Source organism: Eubalaena glacialis, chromosome 7, assembly GCF_028564815.1.
Source record: "Eubalaena glacialis isolate mEubGla1 chromosome 7, mEubGla1.1.hap2.+ XY, whole genome shotgun sequence".
NCBI lineage: Eukaryota > Metazoa > Chordata > Mammalia > Artiodactyla > Balaenidae > Eubalaena > Eubalaena glacialis.
Genome location: NC_083722.1, coordinates 76,568,823 through 76,586,237, shown reverse-complemented (window position 1 = coordinate 76,586,237; position 17,415 = coordinate 76,568,823). Strand labels below are relative to the sequence as shown.

Sequence of the window (17,415 nt, the reverse complement as noted above, 5' to 3'; positions counted from 1 at the left end):
CGGGTGGAGAGTGGTTCCCAGCAGGAAAGAGGAATTCCGTTGGAAATCCTGGTGATATTGCTAGAAGAGCTAGAGAGTCCTGCGTGGGGAAGCGAGGAATGGAGAGGTTCGGTGCGGCCATTTGCTGAGGTAGGAACCAGGCAAGCACAGTGACCCCTGGCCCACCGCCTCGCTCCAAGTTAACAGAGATCATCTGTGTAAGGCACAGAGAGGGAGCGACGTCTGCTTCAGCGGACGTCGGCTGCGCTGCGGGTCCCGAAGTCTCACCCAGCGTGGGGCTGGCAGCGGGGAGCGCGCGGGAAGGACTCTTTATCCGCCAGAGACGTGAGTGAAACGGACCGGTCTCTGGTCCGCGAGCAGAGCCGTCAGGGGAGAGGGGCGGGGAACAGGACCCCCGCTGCAGGACTGGGGGAAGGGGCAGAGGATCTGAGGTCAGGAGGACAGGAGGTGGGGGAAGGGGCGGGAGGACCCGGGAGCAGAGGGGGAGACAGAGGGCCGGGGGGCCGGGGTGGACCCGCCGCGCTCTGGCCCTCTCCCCTCCGAGCCCTGGCCGTCCGGAGCCTCGCGGGGACGGCCTTTCTTAGGCCCTCCAGCCTCCCTAGGGGAGGAAAGAAGGAGCCGCCATCGCCGCCGCAGATTCCGAAGGGGGGCGCAGAGTCCTCCTGGGCCGCTCGGGAGACTGGGGGAGGGGGTCGGGGAGCCTGCCCCGCCCCGTCCGGGACCTCCCGCCCCCCGGGCATAGGGACGCTCCCATTGGCGGTCGGGCTCCGCGCGCCGCGCCCATTGGCCGGCCGCCGTGAGGAGCACGCGGCCACGGTGGCGGGCGCGCAGTAGGAGGGCGGCGGACGGGCCGGAGGGCTGAGGGCAGCGTGGGCGGCGCGCAGCGGGCATGGCGGGTGTGGGGCTGCGGGCAGCCGCTCGGCGCTACCTGCCGCGCCGAGACCACGGCGGGCCGCGAGCCGCCTCGTCCTCGCCCTCCTGCCCTGGTTGCGGCCCCCCGGGTCCCGGCGCCCACTGCCCCGGCGCCCCGCGCTCTGCGCCTGCCTCGGCGCCCGCCGGCGGCGCCGAGCCCAGCGCACACCTGTGGGCTCGATACCAGGACATGCGGAGACTGGTGCACGGTAGGTGAGCCCGAGCGGGAGGAGCGCCGGGGGTGTAGCCCTCTCGGCGGCACACGCGAGCCTGGGCGACGGACCGACGGACCGAGTTCCAGGGCACCGCTCCCGAGTCGTCCCGGGCGCCGCTCCTCGGGGGAAGCGCCGTGGTGGGGCTCGCCGGGGCCCCAGAGCCCTAAGGCCGGGCAGCCCTTCGGGAGGGACTCCGGCGGAGGGTCCTGGGGGCTTCTGGGGACGCCCGGAGGCGGGCGGGTGCGCGGTTTGTTCCTCCGCTCAGTGTTCAGGAGCTCGGGGTTCCTGTAGCGGCCGCCGGAAGGCGGTCCCCGCCGTCTTTCCTCAGGGTCCCGCCTGTTGGGAGGCCGAAGCGGAAACGCCCCCAACCCCTTGTTCTCTTCGGGGCCCTTAGTTGGGGCGGGAGTACTGGGGACAAAGCCAGCCAGCCGGCGGCGCTGGCCGGAGCGGGCTCCTAGAGACTCCCGACTCAAAAGATGCCGACTAGACTCTTCGGACGCCTCTAGATTCCGCCCTGGAGTCTCGCGCTCTCAGCCCAGGAGAGGAAGGCGTTGTTTGGAGAAACGACACCAAGTCGCCCAAGTCCCCTGGAATCCAGAAGGGTTGCTGCTTCCTTGGCCAGGGCACTTACTCTGTCCTCTCTCCCTCTGCAAAACGGGCAGATGAGGCCCCAGGGCACCCTGGTGAGGCCAAAGGGCTGGATATTTGTTCTGGTCTCTGGGGCCCTGCCTCTTTAGCAGACAGATGTGGTTGGGTCTTGGCCCTATCACTGACCAGCTGGGTGGCGCTCAGCAAGCCTCTTCCTCTCGGACCCTCAGTGTCTTACATCGGCAAACACGGTACTGGGGCCTCTGTTACAGGGTTGTGGTGCTGTCTCGGAAAGAGACCAGGAAGGGACAGGGCAACTTCAGGAGGAGCCCCTCCGGTAGTGACATAGCTTTTGTCGTCTGATAAGACAAAGTGGTCCTGTCTGGAAGATTCCAACTGCCTGAACGAGGGCTTCCACTCCAGCTGTGTAGAGACCTGGGAGTAGTGTGGGTGGACAGGACTCACATTTTGAGGAGCTGAAGGCAGAATAAGCCCTGAGGAATGGTGGTTTTGAAGCCCTTGGGCCTCTATCAGGACCATCCATGCCACCCAGTGGACAGGGCATACATGGGGTGCCGTTTAAGGAGATGTCTTTGCTCTGGGCCTCGAGAAGACCCTCTGTAGAACAGCCTGAGAAGCCTACATTGTAGGTGTGGGGGAGAGACATAGGGAAGTCTAGTGGGCTTTATCACTCAGGGCCCACTTGGATCTTCAGATCTTCACAGAGACCCCCCCCCAAGCTCCTCTTGATGTGATAAGGGCAAGGTCATTTCCAAGATGCCATAGTGAGTGCCAAGATGGACCAGCCTTGCACCCCTGGGTCCTAACTATCCCCTTCTGGCTGGGTTTTCTTGGGGGAGATTCTGGACATTGAGACATGCTGATACCTGTGGACAAAACTTTGCCAGGGAGCCAGGCCCCAGGCCAGCCCCTCCCCCCCAGCCTCAGTGTGGTGACACTGGAAGGCTAGGCGGAGGGGCAAAGTGATTGAGGCAGGTAGGGTGACCTGAATTCAAATCTCAACTCCATGGCCTATTGCTAGATGGTTTGGAGCAAGTGACTTTACCTCCCTGCACTCCAGTTTCTTCCTCTGGATGATGGAGGAATAAGTGTGATCACCTCATGGGATTAGAGTGGGCTCTAAGGCACCAGCAGCAGCTGGGAGGATGGCCCCCACAAGTGAGTCTCATGGCTGCCATTGGGAGGAGTTGGCCTGGAAGGTGGGGGCTGGACAGTGAGACCAGTGAATTTGGGAGGCTGGTGCAGGTGGGGGGCATATCTCCTCACCTGACCCCATGCACCACCACAGACCTATGGAAGAAACTGGGGCCTTCTGGCCCCCAGAGCTATGGTTTTCTCAGTCTAGAAGCTGGGTCAGGAGGCCAGGCCTGTGGGCTGCTTCCCCATCCTGCTTTGTTCCTGGGAGGGTTGTCCGTCCCTGGGAATATCCTCAAGGGCAGAGGCGAAAGCCTGGATTTGGCCAGAACTCAGTGCCAGCAAGGGGCTGCACAGCCAAGCAGACCCCTGCCCTCCTGGGGAACTACTGGGCTTTGTGCTGAGAGTCACAGATGGCACCCAGGAACTCAGGACCGTGGGAAGGGACATCTCAGAAGCAGCTTCATAAAGAGCTGATGTCAGCTGTGTCTCATGTGCACCCAGGTGAGGAGTGTTCCATCTGCACCCACGAATCTGAAGCAGCTGCTCTTCCAGGCCTAAGGGCCACCAGAGGAACCAGCCACACCTGTTCCCCCACCCACACTCTGTACTTGTCTCCAAAGGAAAGGGAATGGGTGTGGAGCCTGTGTTCCAAAGGGACCTTTGAGGCAAATGTCTGCTCCATGGCCAAGGGCTTCTGCTTCAAGATCACAACTTGTTGTGTCTGAGACAAAAATTAATTCCCTGGAGGCCTGGGCTGTTTGGGCCTCAGCCACAGGCTAGAGGTCTCAGGAACGGGGCCACCTGGAGCCCCTGCAAGGCAGTGTGCTGTGTGTGCACCTAGTCCTGCCTGCTCCCCTCTGATTCCCTGCAACCCGTTTCCTTGAGGGAAACTGGGGACAGGGAAATGCGGGCTCCAGAGGTGCATTGCCCATTTAATCCTACATTTGCCACGGGTCCAGGTGGGAATGCTGCCCAGAGCACGTTCTGTATGACCCTCTTTTTAATTTTGTAGGTTGATATAATTTTTATTCCGCCTTTAGAGACAAGGAAACTGAGCCCCAAAAGGTAAGGTGTGGTAATTTTCCTGAGGTCACAGCCATGCGAGGGAGGGCTTGGTCTGCTCTCTCTGACCTCAAAGCCCGTGCCCTTTCCCCATCCACCTCCCGGGCACTGCACAGATGGGGAAACCAAGGTAGATAAGCCTGGGAACCCTCAGCCCCTAGGGAGCAGCCAGGGGATTGGAGTGGCTATGACTGTATCCTCAGAGGAGAGCAGCCTGGGTAATGACCCAGAACCCACCACATGTCCCACCTGTCATAATTAGCAATGTTCCCTGCCTAGAGGTGATACTGAAAACTCGGCCTCTGTGCACCAGTGCTGAATCAAGTCTAAGCCCATGCACCACAACTACTGAGCCTGAGCTCTAGAGCCTGCAAGCCACAACTACTGAGCCTGCACGCCACAACTACTGAAGCCCATACACCTAGAGCCCGTGCTCTGCAACAAGAGAAGCCACCACAATGAGAAGCCTGTGCATTGCAATGAAGAGTAGCCCCCGCTCGCTGCAAGGAGAGAACGCCTGCACACAGCAACGAAGACCCAACACAGCCAAAAATAAATAAATAAATAAATTTATTAAAGAAAAAGAAAGAAAGAAATATTAGAAATACGTGAATTCCTAGTCCTGGATCCGAGGAGTCCTGTATGATTAAGATCTCAATCCCTTAGTCCGCCATTTTGGTGCAACAGACCCAAGTTAAAGGTAAAACGAGTGACAACTGGAACTTTAGTAGACGGTGTAGATCTCATTTCCTTAGAAATTCAGGAGAATAAATCGGAAACCCAGTCTGGAACTGGGCTGTTGTAGCCAGTTGTTTCCAAACAATTCCCTGTAAGGGGGAAGACTCACCAAGTCAATCCTGAAGACCCGGAAATAGGAAGCTCACCACATATCCAGCAGTTAGAATTATCAAGAGAATCAGCATATGAATCTATAGTTTTGTGGGGAAAAGTAAAAGGTATGAGAAAGAATAAGAAAACAAAACTTCATTCCACTTGTCGGAACAAATACTTAAGGTTTCCCAAAGGGTGAGATGTCCACTTCTTAGGAGTCTTGTTTGCTGGCTGTAGGCAGGCGTGGCTGGTCAGTCTCTGGTGATCATTTTACTCTAGTGTGATGTACCCACGGTTTTACTCCATCCAGTTTTAGAGAGGTATGAGTGGTAAGAAGAACATCATAGAGTCCCTTCCATTTCTCTTCAAGCTGCTGCTCAGGTTCTTGTTCTTTCCACACTTTCAGCAGCACCCTGTCTCCTGCTTTGAAGGGATGAAAGGGAGCTTCCAGGCGAGGGGGAGACCTGTGAGACACAAACTCATGCATAGCGGTTAACAATTGACCAATCTGTTGTACATACTGCTTAATTTATTTATTTGAAGTATAGTTGATTTACAATGTGCTAATTTCTGTTATACAGCAAAGTGACTCAGTTATACACATATATATATATATTTTTTTTAAGCTGCATTGGGTCTTCGCTGATGTGCGCGGTCTTTCTCTAGTTGCAGTGAGCGGGGGCTACTCTTTGTTGTGGCATGCAGGCTTCTCATTGTGGTGGCTTCTCGTTGCAAAGCACGGGCTCTAGGCATGTGGGCTTCGGTAGTTGTGGCATGCGGGCTCAGTAGTTGTGGCTCATGGGCTCTAGAGCGCAGGCTCAGTAGTTGTGGTGCACAGGCTTAGTTGCTCCGTGGCATGTGGGATCTTTCTGGACCAGGGCTCGAACCCGTGTCCCCTGCATTGGCAGGCGGATTCTTAACCACAGCGCCACTAGGGAAGCCCTACATTATTTTTTTTATAGTCTTTTCCATTATGGTTTATCCCAGGAGATTGGATATAGTTCCTTGTGCTATACAGTAGGACCTTGTTGTTTATCCATTCTTTTTTTTTTTTAAGATTTTTCTTTTTTTTTTTGATGTGGACCATTTCTTTTTTTGAGTCTTTATGGGATTTGTTACAGTATTGCTTCTGTTTTATGTTTTGATTTTTGGCCACGAGGCATGTGGGATCTTAGCTCCCTGACCAGGGATCAAACCCACACCCTCTGCATTGAAAGGCAAAGTCTTAACCACTGGACTGCCAGGGAAGTCCCTGTTCATCCATTCTAAATGTAACAGTTGCATCCAGTAACCCCAAACTCCCAGTCCATCCCTCTGCCTCCCCACCTCCCCACCTTACCCCGGCAACCAAAAATCTGTTCTCTCTGTCTGCGAATCTGTTTCTGTTTTGTAGATAGGTTCATTTGTGCCCTATTTTAGATTCCACATATAAGTGATATATATGGTATTTGTCTTTCTGACTTAGTTCACTTAGTATGATAATCTCTAGTTGCATCCATGTTTGCTGCAAATGGCATTATTTCATTCTTTTTTATGGCTGAGTAGTATTCCATTGTATATGTGTACCACATCTTCTTTATCCATTCATCTGTTGAACGTTAAGGTTGTTTCCATGTCTTGGCTATTGTGAATAGTCCTGCTGTGAACGTAGGGGTGCATGTGTCTTTTTGAATTATAGTTTTGTCTGGGTATATGCCCAGGATCGGGATTCCTGGATCATATGGTAGTTCTATTTTTAGTTTTCTGAGGAACCTCCACACTGTTTTCCATAGTGGCTGCACCACCTTGCATTCCCACCAAGAGTGGAATTCCCTTTTCTCCACACCCTCTCCAGCATTTGTTATTTGTAGACTTTTTAATGATAGGGATTCTGACTGGTGTGAAGTGGTACCTCATTGTAGTTTTGATTTGCATTTCTCTAATAATTAGTGATGTTGAGCATCTTTTCATGTGCCTACTGGCCATCTAAATGTTTTCTTTGGAGAAATGTCTATTATGGTCTTCTGCCTGTTTTTTGATTGGTGGTTTTTTGTTGTTTTTTTTTGTTGTTGTCGTTGTTTGTTTTTTGGCCGCACTGTGCAGCTTGCAGGATCTTATGTCCTCAACCAGGGATGAAACCCGCACCCTCAGCAGTGAAAGCGCAGAGTCCTAACCACTGGACCTCCAGGGAATTCCCTGGGTTGTTTGTTTTTTTGTTGTTGAGTTGTATGAGCTCTTTGTATATTTTGGAGATTAACTCTTGTCTGTCGCATCATTTGCAAATATTTTCTCCCATTCCGTAGGTTGTCTTTTCATTTTTTGAGTGGTTTCCTTTGCTGTGCAAAAGCTTGTAAGTTTCATTAGGTCCCATTTGTTTATTTTTGTTTTGGGAGACTGACCTAAGAAAACATTGGTACGATTTATGTCAGAGAATGTTTTGCCTATGCTCTCTTCTAGGATTTTTATGGTGTCATGTCTTACGTTTCAGTCTTTAAGCCATTTTTAGTTTATTTTTGTGCATGGTATGAGGGTGTGTTCTAACTTCATTGATTTACATGCAGCTGTCCAACTTTCCCAGCACCATGAACTGTTTTTCTTTCTTTACTCTTAGGAGCCAAGAATGGTCTCCTGTATATAATTTCGTAAGGGCTCAATCCTCGCCTGCTTCTAGGGGCCACCCATATATGGAGGAGAGCAATCGGCAAGCCCTTGTTCTATTTTAGATGAGTTTCCTGGCATAGCTTAGCAAAAGTTCTTCAGGGTGTGATTCATCTTCTTAGCCTTTCTCATAGATTGGCGTCTCCATGCTGAGTGAAGTTTCCATTTTATACCTAAAGCTTTATTTACTGTTTGTGTTATTTCTGCTATGAAAGCAGATCCATGGTCACTCTGAATAGTAGAGGGAAGGCCGTACCTAGGAATAATGTCCTTAAGAAGAGCTTTTGTCACTTCTGATACTTTTTCTTTAGCCAAAATCTTGTTGAAGAGGGTGGGGGAATTTTTAAATCCTTGTGGCATCCCAAGTCTGATGTAGCTCAGAAAATTCAAGTTCGCAACAATACAGGAATATGTCCGAAATCACATACACAGTGGTCAACTAGTTTTACCATAGTTACTCCATTTTGACTTTCAAATGCACTCCCCTCCTCAGTGTCAAAGCAGATGTACAATGCGTGTCTGAAAGGCTACAAAACAGGCCTTTTTTTAAAGTTAAACCATGTATAAGCCAGTGACTTCCCCACACCTCAATACATGCAGATTTTTTTCATCATTTTCCCTCTGATTGCAAATCTTTCAATAGAAAGCATTGATAATCAAAATAGCTGTCCCTCAATGCCGGGGTGATTCAGCTGTTTGACCTGGTTGTAGATCATATCCCACCATGTTAGGCCTCCTTTATATTTGCCTAGTTAATCCACACTGGGGGAAAACTGATGCGGTATCGTGAACAAGCTCAGAGGTATGTTAATGAGGAAACACTTTATAGGACATATATTTTATCATTTACACCCAGTTGTCACACAAGCATTGTACATGTGCCTTGAGCAGTAGACCCAGCTCAGTGGTATGATATGAAATTTATGAGAGACCTGTATTTATCAAAAGGTCCTTCACATAAATCTTGAAGATGAAGCACTTCTGCAAAAGCATCAGAGTACAATAACTGTCTATAAATGACAGAAGGACTTAAAGGATGCAGTTAAACAAAGGTGAATACAGATCACTTAAAGGCAAAGGAACTCACAAGCTGTTATCAAAAGCAGTATTTCAAGAAAACTTTAGAGGAAGAAACCAAATCCAGTCTTGTCCCAGCCCACTCCCAACAAAATTCATTTACCCAAATAAATTTCCTTTTCCTTTTCCGCAGACCTTCTACAACTTTCTGTAAACATATTTTGCCCCTTTCTTTTCCATTCAAAATCAACCAGCTCTAGGGCAAAAATCACTTTTTTTTTTTTCCTTAGGAAAATGCAGTACCATTCCTCATACCATCTTTTGTTCAAAACACACAACCTACTTTCCTTAAGCAACCGTGAATTGTCTTCAGCACTCTGTAGATTGATAAACATAAATACCAATAATTTCTAAAGACATGTGCTTTCTTTTTTTTAAATATTCATTCATTTATTCATTTATTTATTTATTTATTTATGGCTGCGTCGGGTCTTAGTTGTGGCATGCGTGCTCTTCATTGCGGCGCGCGGGGCTTCTCTCTAGTTGTGGCACGCGGGCTCCAGAGCATGCGGGCTTAGTTGGTTGCCCCACAGCATGTGGGATCTTAGTTCCCCGACCAGGGATCAAACCCGCATCTCCTGCATTGGAAGGTAGACTCTTAACCACTGGACCACCAGGGAAGTCCCAGACATGTGCTTTCTTATACAGAATCACAGGGTGGCACCAAATACCTTTAGTTCCTAAATACCTTTAGTCTCTCTGCAAAGGGAAGCCAGTATTCAGTAATTAATGTTTCAGTATCTTATTTTACTTGGAAATGGCCTACCTATTCAATAAACTTCCATCATTTAACTTAATTTAGCACAGCTCTACAATTTTAAGTTACCAAGCATCTGGAGAGATTATTCTTAAGTAGACATTCCTAAAATACTTATTCGTAAAGAGTTTACCCAAAAACTCTTAACCTTGTTTGCTTTACTTAACACTGATGATTCTAAAGACATGTCTCTATTAATTAAACCAACAAGCTTAAGCTACCTTCAATAACAGATATCAATTCAGTACTGAATATTTCCCAGATCGTGTGGTCCAAAATTTATATTGGCCAATTTTTTAGACATTTAGATTTAACTTGTAAGCTCTTACCTTTAAGTCAGTTAAACAGAGCTCATTTACAAGTTAACTTCTACATAAAGACAGAACCAGAGAGCTCACAGTTTTTCCACTTGAGTTTAATAAGGCCTTCTTTCCCCTGCCCTTTTTCTTCAGTCTCAGGAACTAGAGATGGTCTAGATAACATGTGTTCCTGAGGACCTAGGCACAGGGGGAAAGAAATACCAATTCCTTTTCATGGGAGCATAGCTGAAGAGCTCCCAGTTTTGTAAAAATACCCTAGGGGGTGTACAGAGATGGAACAGAGCTCTGGTCACCTATAACAAGGCTAGTCCAAAAGGGAAAATCCCAACCAACATTCCTCCACAGGCAAAGCCCCACACAGTAGGGAAGGATACACTGATGTTGTTGTCACATGTGAGCCCTGTTATTCACGACAGATGTCTCAACCGGTCAGTGCAAGTACTGACACACACACATACAAACAACAAACATGGTCCCACAAACAAAAGATCAGACAAGGTGTAGCCCAAAGATTCCATTTCCACTCCCAGACAGAGAATTCAAAGTGGCTCGCAATGAGCAGGCAGAATTTTGCCACCTTGCGCAAGCCAGAGTGGCTCACCCCAAAACAATACACACAAAAGCACAAACGACAGATAAGCTATGGCCACACAGAAAATCAGAGGAGGTGTAGTTTAAAAATTATACTTCCACTCCCAGACAAAGGTTTCCAAACAGATTGGCTCAGTTCTTGAAAAAGAACAAACCCAGAGTTGGCTCTTGGAAAGCCCGGAGCGGCTAGCCCATATGGAGTGGAGAGAACTCCCAGCCTTTCCATTCCTGTGACAAAACGATTCTAGCTGAAGAATAGAATAATAATTTAGGCTACCATACAAAGGCCACCTCTGCTTACTTTTAAGAATGTACATTGGCCAAACAGAATTACAATAGAATCTCATTCTTTTTCGTCATAGGTTGATAGCTATAGGTTGACCAGTCTGCCAGAATTTTCCCCAGGGGACTATCAGATGGAATCAAAGAAGAAGCACTGCCCATGTTTGATTGAAAGAACACTCACGCTCAGACCAAGAACAAACCAAAATCCTAGCCAGCAACAGAAGCCTCAAACCAAAGAAACCAAAAACCCAAACAGAAACCAAAACCAAATGGGCTTCCAAGTCCCACTTAGCCCGTGACCTCTGCCCAAGCGGCACGCCTCTCAAATGGGATTTCCTGGAATGGAGAATCCCCCAAATGGGAACCAGGGTTCCCCCAAATGGACAGGGTCAAAGTGGCCTCGGAGTACACGCTGGGGGACTTCCCCAAACGCTAGCCGAGGTGTCGTGACATCTCAAATGCTACTTTTCTGCTTCCCCAAAATAATTCCTTGGAGTAGGAAGTCCAGGGTGGTCCAGGCAGGAGGAAGAGAGGAATGTCCTCAAGGCAAAGATGGCCTCGGCAGCCGCTAGGGTGGTCCCTAGCGGGACCACTCTTCCACTGTCTAGTCCCGCCTCGGAGTTCCAGCTGCCAGGATGGCTGATGGGGTATGACTGGGGCTCAGCCTTCCCAGGCAAGGGTCCCAGGTGATCTGGCCTCTCAAGGAATTCTCCAGCCCTCCACTCTTGAATGAGGCTGGTATGGAGAAAATCTTGGCGCGTCCAATCAAGCCAGGGAACCCTACCCCCACCCCAGGACTGTCCGCGAGTCAGCCCCATGTTGGGCGCCAAATTTGATGCCAAAAACTCAGCCTCCCTGCACCAGTGCCGAATCGAATCTCAGAGACAGGGTTTTGGGTGAAGTAGAAGAGAATAGCTTTATTGCTTTGGCAGGCAAAGGGGGACACAGCAGGCTCCTGCACCAAAAAACTATCTCCCAACTGGGGAGAAATTGGTGAGTTTTTTATAGCAATCTTTCAAGGGTGGGGTAGCTGATAAGCTTAGGGTGTGTGCAGGGTCTGCACTCCTTTAATCTTGTCTCAGGTGGTCTCCTAATCTTTTTTTTTTTCTTTTTTTAATTTATTTTTATTTATTTATTTTTGGCTGCACTGGGTCTTCATTGCTGCGCGCCGGGCTTTCTTTAGTTGTGGCGAGCAGGGGCTACTCTTCATTGCGGTGTGCAGGCTTCTCATTGAGGTGGCTTCTCTTGTTGCGGAGCACAGGCTCTAGGCACGTGGGCTTCAGTAGTTGCAGCACGCAGGCTCAGTAGTTGTGGCGCATGGGCTTAGTTGCTTCGTGGCATGTGGGATCTTCCCAGACCAGGGCTCAAACCCGTGTCCTCTGCATTGGCAGGCGGATTCTTAACCACTGTGCCACCAGGGAAGCCCTGGTCTCCTAATCTTGCTGAGCTCCTCTGGTTCCTCAAACCTTGCCTCAGGTTGTTTCTCGGCTGCTCCTCCCTTGTCTCCTCATCCTTTCCCTTCCCTACGAGCAGCTGTTCAAATCTGCCCTTTGGAACCCAGGGGAGGTCATGGAGGCTGGAGTCTGTTCCCTATAAACAAGAAACGGGGGACAGAAAGGCTTCTGTACACAGGAGCCACACAGGGTCCTGCTCAGTTCCAGGGGCAGTGAATGTCATTACGTGGACCGGTGAGCAGCTGAAATCCGATTAGAGGGGCCTCACTGTGAGACCTGTGGCAGGTGCACAGAGCTGGGGCCCTGAGCAGCAGTGGAGCTACCCAGTACCCCTCACCTTGATAATGTTCCTAAGTCCCAACCCCAGCTTCAGGCAAGGTGGAAAGTGTCAGAGCATAGCCAAGTGTCCCATGGGGCTTAATGAGAGTCTGGAGGAGGCATGGCTCAGAGCAACTGGTAGGCTGCAGGTGGTGGTATAATCCAGGACCCATAGGGTCCTTACCCCACCCATGTGACCCTGGGCGAGTGACTTTTCTCTGAGCCTCAGTTTGACCTTCTGCTGCATTGAGCTAAGAGTACCATTTTAGGGTGTTTCGTGATCATCCTCATTATACTTACACCTCCTTCCTCTAGACCTCCTGCCTCCTGAGGTCTGCAGTCTCCTGAACCCAGCGGCCATCTATGCCAACAACGAGATCAGCCTGCGCGATGTCGAGGTCTATGGCTTCGACTATGACTACACCCTGGCCCAGTATGCAGACACACTGCACCCAGAGATCTTCAGTGCTGCCCGTGACATCCTGATTGAGCACTACAAGGTGAGGCCAGACAAGTAGGGGTCCCAGGCCGGATCATGGGGCGCCCCTGGATGGGTGGCTGAATTGATCCCCTGAAGCAGCTGCCCAGCCAGCAGGTCTGTCAGTACCGCTGGCTCAGGCCTGACCTGATTTCCCCTCACAGTACCCGGAGGGGATTCGAAAGTATGACTACAACCCCAGCTTTGCCATCCGTGGCCTCCACTATGATATTCAGAAGGTGAGTGGCTAGACCATTGACTCTCTGGCTCCTCCTGACTGGATGTATATCAGACCTACTTCTTAGCCGCCCGTCTCCTATGCGGGCGGGGGCGGTGCTCATCTTTCTACTCCCTTGGCCTCAGAGCTGTAGCTTCCTCTTGGCACATGATAACCCTTGGTACCATCCAGCTGGGGCTTCGGCATGGGGGCTAGCAAAGGCTGGCTCAGAGCTAATGGCAAAGTCCTTCATTGCCCATCTTACTCCCTTGGTGTCCTCAGAGTCTTCTGATGAAGATTGATGCCTTCCATTATGTGCAACTGGGGACAGCCTACAGGTCAGTGCTGACCTTGCCCTGACCCCACCCCAACCTGCTGCTCCAGGTCCACACTGTCCTGCGTCACCCCACTGTCCCCCACCCTACACCGTGGCCCGGGCTCAGGACCACTTCGGACTGGTGATCTCTGCATCCACCCAGGGGCCTTCAGCCTGTGCCAGACGAAGAGGTGATCGACCTATATGGGGGCACCCAGCACATCCCACTGTACCAGATGAGTGGCTTCTATGGCAAGGTACTCGCTCCGTCTGCCACTGCCCAGGGCAGCCAGCTCCATGACCTCACGGTGGGTGCTGGCTCCCTGGGAGGCAGTGCCCACACCCTGGTGGGCCAGCCCTGACCCACAGGCTGTGCCCCTCCACCAGTGTCCCAAGACAGATTTGGAGCTCTTGGGTCTCCAGAGCTGGGGGTTGCTGAGTCAGTGGTCCTTCCTCAGGGTCCTTCCATCAAGCAGTTCATGGACATCTTCTCGCTGCCAGAGATGGCACTGCTCTCCTGCGTGGTGGACCACTTCCTGGGCCATGGCCTGGAGTTTGACCAAGCACACCTCTATAAGGATGTGACGGTGAGGGCACTAGGCCTGCCTCCCAGTGTGGCAGGGAAGGTCAAGTCCAGCCACAGCAGGGCAGGTCCTCCTGGGCTCCACTGTGGCCTCACGGTCCCTCCACTGCCCCCAGGACGCCATTCGAGATGTGCACGTGAAGGGCCTTATGTACCAGTGGATCGAGCGGGACATGGGTAAGGGGGGATGGTTGCCCTGCTGCGGCCTGCCTGGGCAGGGTGCAGGGCTGGCCCTCACAAGCTCCCATCTCCCCCCATTAGAGAAGTACATCCTGCGAGGGGATGAGACGTTCGCTGTCCTGAGCCGCCTGGTGGCGCACGGGAAACAGCTGTTCCTCATCACCAACAGTCCTTTCAGCTTCGTGTGAGCACCCCCGTGCCCCCCAACCCGTGGGAGGAGGGAGCAGGGCAGGGGCCTGAGTTGGGGTGGGCAGGCCTGGAGCCTCCCTCAGACACCTGCCACCTGTCCCACTCTGTCCCACCCTTGCCCAGGGACAAGGGGATGCGGCACATGGTGGGTGCCGACTGGCGCCAACTCTTCGACGTGGTCATCGTCCAGGCAGACAAGCCCAGCTTCTTCACCGACCGGCGCAAGTATGGGCCTGGCAGGGGCAATGGGCCCAGGGAGCGGGGACTGGCCTCTGCTTGCCGCCCTGTGTGCCTGGGGTGGGGGCACCCCCTTGCTGATGGGCAGGTGAGCAGGTGGGCCTTTGCAGAGTGGGAGGTGTCCAGCCTGTGGTCCTGCCACAGACTGGAAATCAGGCCCTTTAACCCCACCCTAGGCCTTTCAACCCACCCTAGGCCTTTCAGAAAACTTGATGAGAAGGGCTCACTGCATTGGGACCGTATCACCCGCCTGGAAAAGGGCAAGATCTATCGGCAGGTGAGAGCCATCTAGGTGGGAGTTGCACCTGGTAGGGATCCCAGGGCCCAGCCACGGCCCCAGGCTGTGGCGGGGCTGCCGCATGGCCTCTTGGGCCCTGACCAGCCACCACACCTCTGTTGTGGCTCTGTCCCCTCACAGGAAGTGGCTCCCAGGGCCTGCAATTGGGCCTCTCTGTGCTGTGCTTTCCTCGTCTGTAAAAGAGGTATAATACTCTACTTGAGTGGTGGTGTAAAGCTCTTAGGTTGTTCGGGCATTTGCCAAGTGCCCAATAAATGGCCCTGGTTTCGCTTGGGGCTGAGCACTCTGCTGCAGCCAGATGAGCCTGGTGGGGGCAGCGCACAGGCCTCTGAGGAGACCCCTTTCCTGGCTGGCTAAGAAGATGAGAAGGGGCCTTGTGCTTGGTGGGGAAGTGTCAGGTGGCTGCGAGCAGGAGGTGATTAAGGCATTTGGGTCTGGATGGAATGTGGAAATCCTGGCTGAGCTGGACTTCTTGGAGATGGAGGTTCCAGAAGCTGGGGGCAGGGAGGAAGCCAGCAGTCGGGCCAGTGACAGCCACAGGGAGCAGCCTCGGGCCGCCTGGTGCCAAGGTCCCAGCCCTTCACCCCTGCCGACTACTCAGCCTTCCACCCTGCTGGCCCCCAACTGTCTGTGGCCCCCTTGGGCACCAGCTTTTCCCCTCGGCTCTGAGGCTGATGCTCCCTGTTGTCTTGGCATCCTGGCTGAGCCTGAGGAGGGTCACGCATCTTTGTGGGGAACACTGATTTTTCTTCTCTGGCAGGTTTTAGACTTCTGTATGCCCGATGTTCTGAAATTTCATTGTGTGCGTGGTTCTCGTCTTCCTTTGCTCTCCCCTCCCCGTCTCCTGTTGCTGGAACCTCAGGCTCCCTCCTGCCTGACTTGGCACGTCCTCAGCGCTCCACCCGCTCATACTTCCCTCTTGCTCCGGGTCCCCTGCTCCTCACCCTCTCTGCTTGAGCTTATTTCAACCATTAAGTCCTTCACAGCTACCTGTTTCCCCCATGGCTGTCACCTCCCCAGGCCTCTCACACCCGCAGACTGCTTCTAGTAACTCCTTTTTGCTGGGTGTATATTCTTCTCACTTCTGGGCTGTGGGCGCCTGCCCTGCGGAGGCTGCTGTACTTCGTGCTCTGTGCCCCCCACAACCCCTGCCCCAGTTTCTGCTCCCCTGCCAGCTTCCTCTGCTGTGCTCGAGCCTGGCTGTTTTCATCTTTTCTCCAGCTTTGGCGCAGGAGGGGCAGGCGGCCTCACAGTGAGGACTGCCATTGGTCTGCTGGGTCCCTCTGGGCTCAGGCTGAGGTGGCCTGCTTGCTTCAGGGCCATGGGGTCACTGCTGCAGTTTGTTTCCCACAAAGAGTGGATTCAATCCCTAGCTTGGGTGGGTTGTGAGGGCACGGGGAGTGGAGGCCCAGGGCACCAGGCCAAGCCTATAGGAGACCTTCATGCCCCAGGCAGACCCCCTTCCGGAGCCTGGAGGGGACAGCGAGGCCACGGGAAAGGGCAGCCCAGCATCCGGCTAGAGGGGCCTTGCTGCCTCTGGGGATTAGGGATTTGGGAAGACTGGTGGAGAATAGCCCTGGGGGAGCCCCCTCGGCACACTGGGCTTAGCCCGGTCCCCCCCCCCCCCCCCGCCACCCAATCTCTTCCCAGGGAAACCTGTTTGACTTCCTGCGTCTGACGGAATGGCGAGGCCCCCGTGTGCTCTACTTCGGAGACCACCTCTACAGTGACCTGGCGGTGAGAGCGGGAGGCGGGGATGGGTCGCAGTGGGGAGGGGAGGGGGAACCTCCTGGCCGGCGCTGAGCCCTGCCTGCCCTGCACCCTGCCCCCCAGGATCTCATGCTGCGTCACGGCTGGCGCACAGGTGCTATTATCCCCGAGCTGGAGCGAGAGATCCGCATCATCAACACGGAACAGTACATGCACTCGCTGACGTGGCAGCAGGCGCTCACAGGGCTGCTGGAGCGTATGCAGGTGTGGGGGCAGCTGGACGTCTGCGGGGAGGTGGGGGGGCCGCTGCCTGGCCGCACACGCCCAGAGCACCCCTTGTCTCCCCCAGACCTACCAGGACGCCGAGTCTCGGCAGGTGCTGGCCGCCTGGATGAAGGAGCGGCAGGAGCTGAGGTGAGTGAGTGGTGGGGCCTGGGCAGGAGCCCCAGCCCGGCCCCCTCAGGAGCCCCCCGTGAGTGCCCACATCTCCCTCCCCAGGTGCATCACCAAGGCCCTGTTCAATGCGCAGTTCGGGAGCATCTTTCGCACCTTCCACAACCCCACCTACTTCTCGCGGCGCCTGGTGCGCTTCTCCGACCTCTACATGGCCTCCCTCAGCTGTCTGCTCAACTACCGCGTGGACTTCACCTTCTACCCCCGCCGCACGCCCCTGCAGCACGAGGCACCGCTCTGGATGGACCAGCTCTGCACCGGATGCATGAAGACACCCTTCCTTGGCGATATGGCCCACATCCGCTGAGGGTACCTTTATTGTCTGGACCAGGCCCAGCCCCTGCTGTCCCACCCACTCTGGGCAATAAAAGCCGCCTCCCTCCTGCTCATGCCTCTGCTTCAGCACCGGCTGCGTCTGCGTCACTTGACCTCGAGGATCCTCTGGGTGTCAGGGAAGTCGTCCTCCAGGAGCGAGTCCTGAGGGGAGGACTGTTTGTTTGTTAGTGGCTGGGCCGAGACCAGGCCCTGGGTCCCCTTTCCCAACCCCCA

General features: G+C 53.3%; 2 protein-coding genes across 8 annotated transcripts in view; one reads left to right on the top strand and one right to left on the bottom strand.

The window, feature by feature from the left end:
* The first annotated feature begins 825 nt into the window (after window positions 1-825).
* Window positions 826-17,251, top strand: NT5DC2 (5'-nucleotidase domain containing 2). The gene is made up of 14 exons (XM_061196949.1): window positions 826-1,121; window positions 12,521-12,705; window positions 12,848-12,922; window positions 13,183-13,238; window positions 13,380-13,473; window positions 13,675-13,803; window positions 13,916-13,976; window positions 14,061-14,163; window positions 14,292-14,393; window positions 14,601-14,682; window positions 16,354-16,440; window positions 16,537-16,677; window positions 16,763-16,827; window positions 16,912-17,251. Exons 1-14 carry the CDS (start codon window positions 890-892, stop codon window positions 17,171-17,173), a joined length of 1,674 nt encoding a protein of 557 aa, XP_061052932.1. The 5' UTR covers window positions 826-889; the 3' UTR covers window positions 17,174-17,251.
* LOC133095480 (nischarin) overlaps window positions 17,131-17,415 on the bottom strand; it is a 69,099-nt gene continuing 68,814 nt past the window's right edge. For 6 of the 7 annotated variants that reach the window (XM_061196934.1, XM_061196939.1, XM_061196935.1 and 3 more), the window contains one exon: window positions 17,131-17,343. In XM_061196934.1, coding sequence (XP_061052917.1) covers window positions 17,287-17,343 — 57 coding nt within the window. In that variant the 3' untranslated portion in view covers window positions 17,131-17,286. Of the gene's footprint in view, window positions 17,356-17,415 lie in introns of all 7 variants that reach the window. The other variant, XM_061196937.1, reaches the window with a different exon arrangement.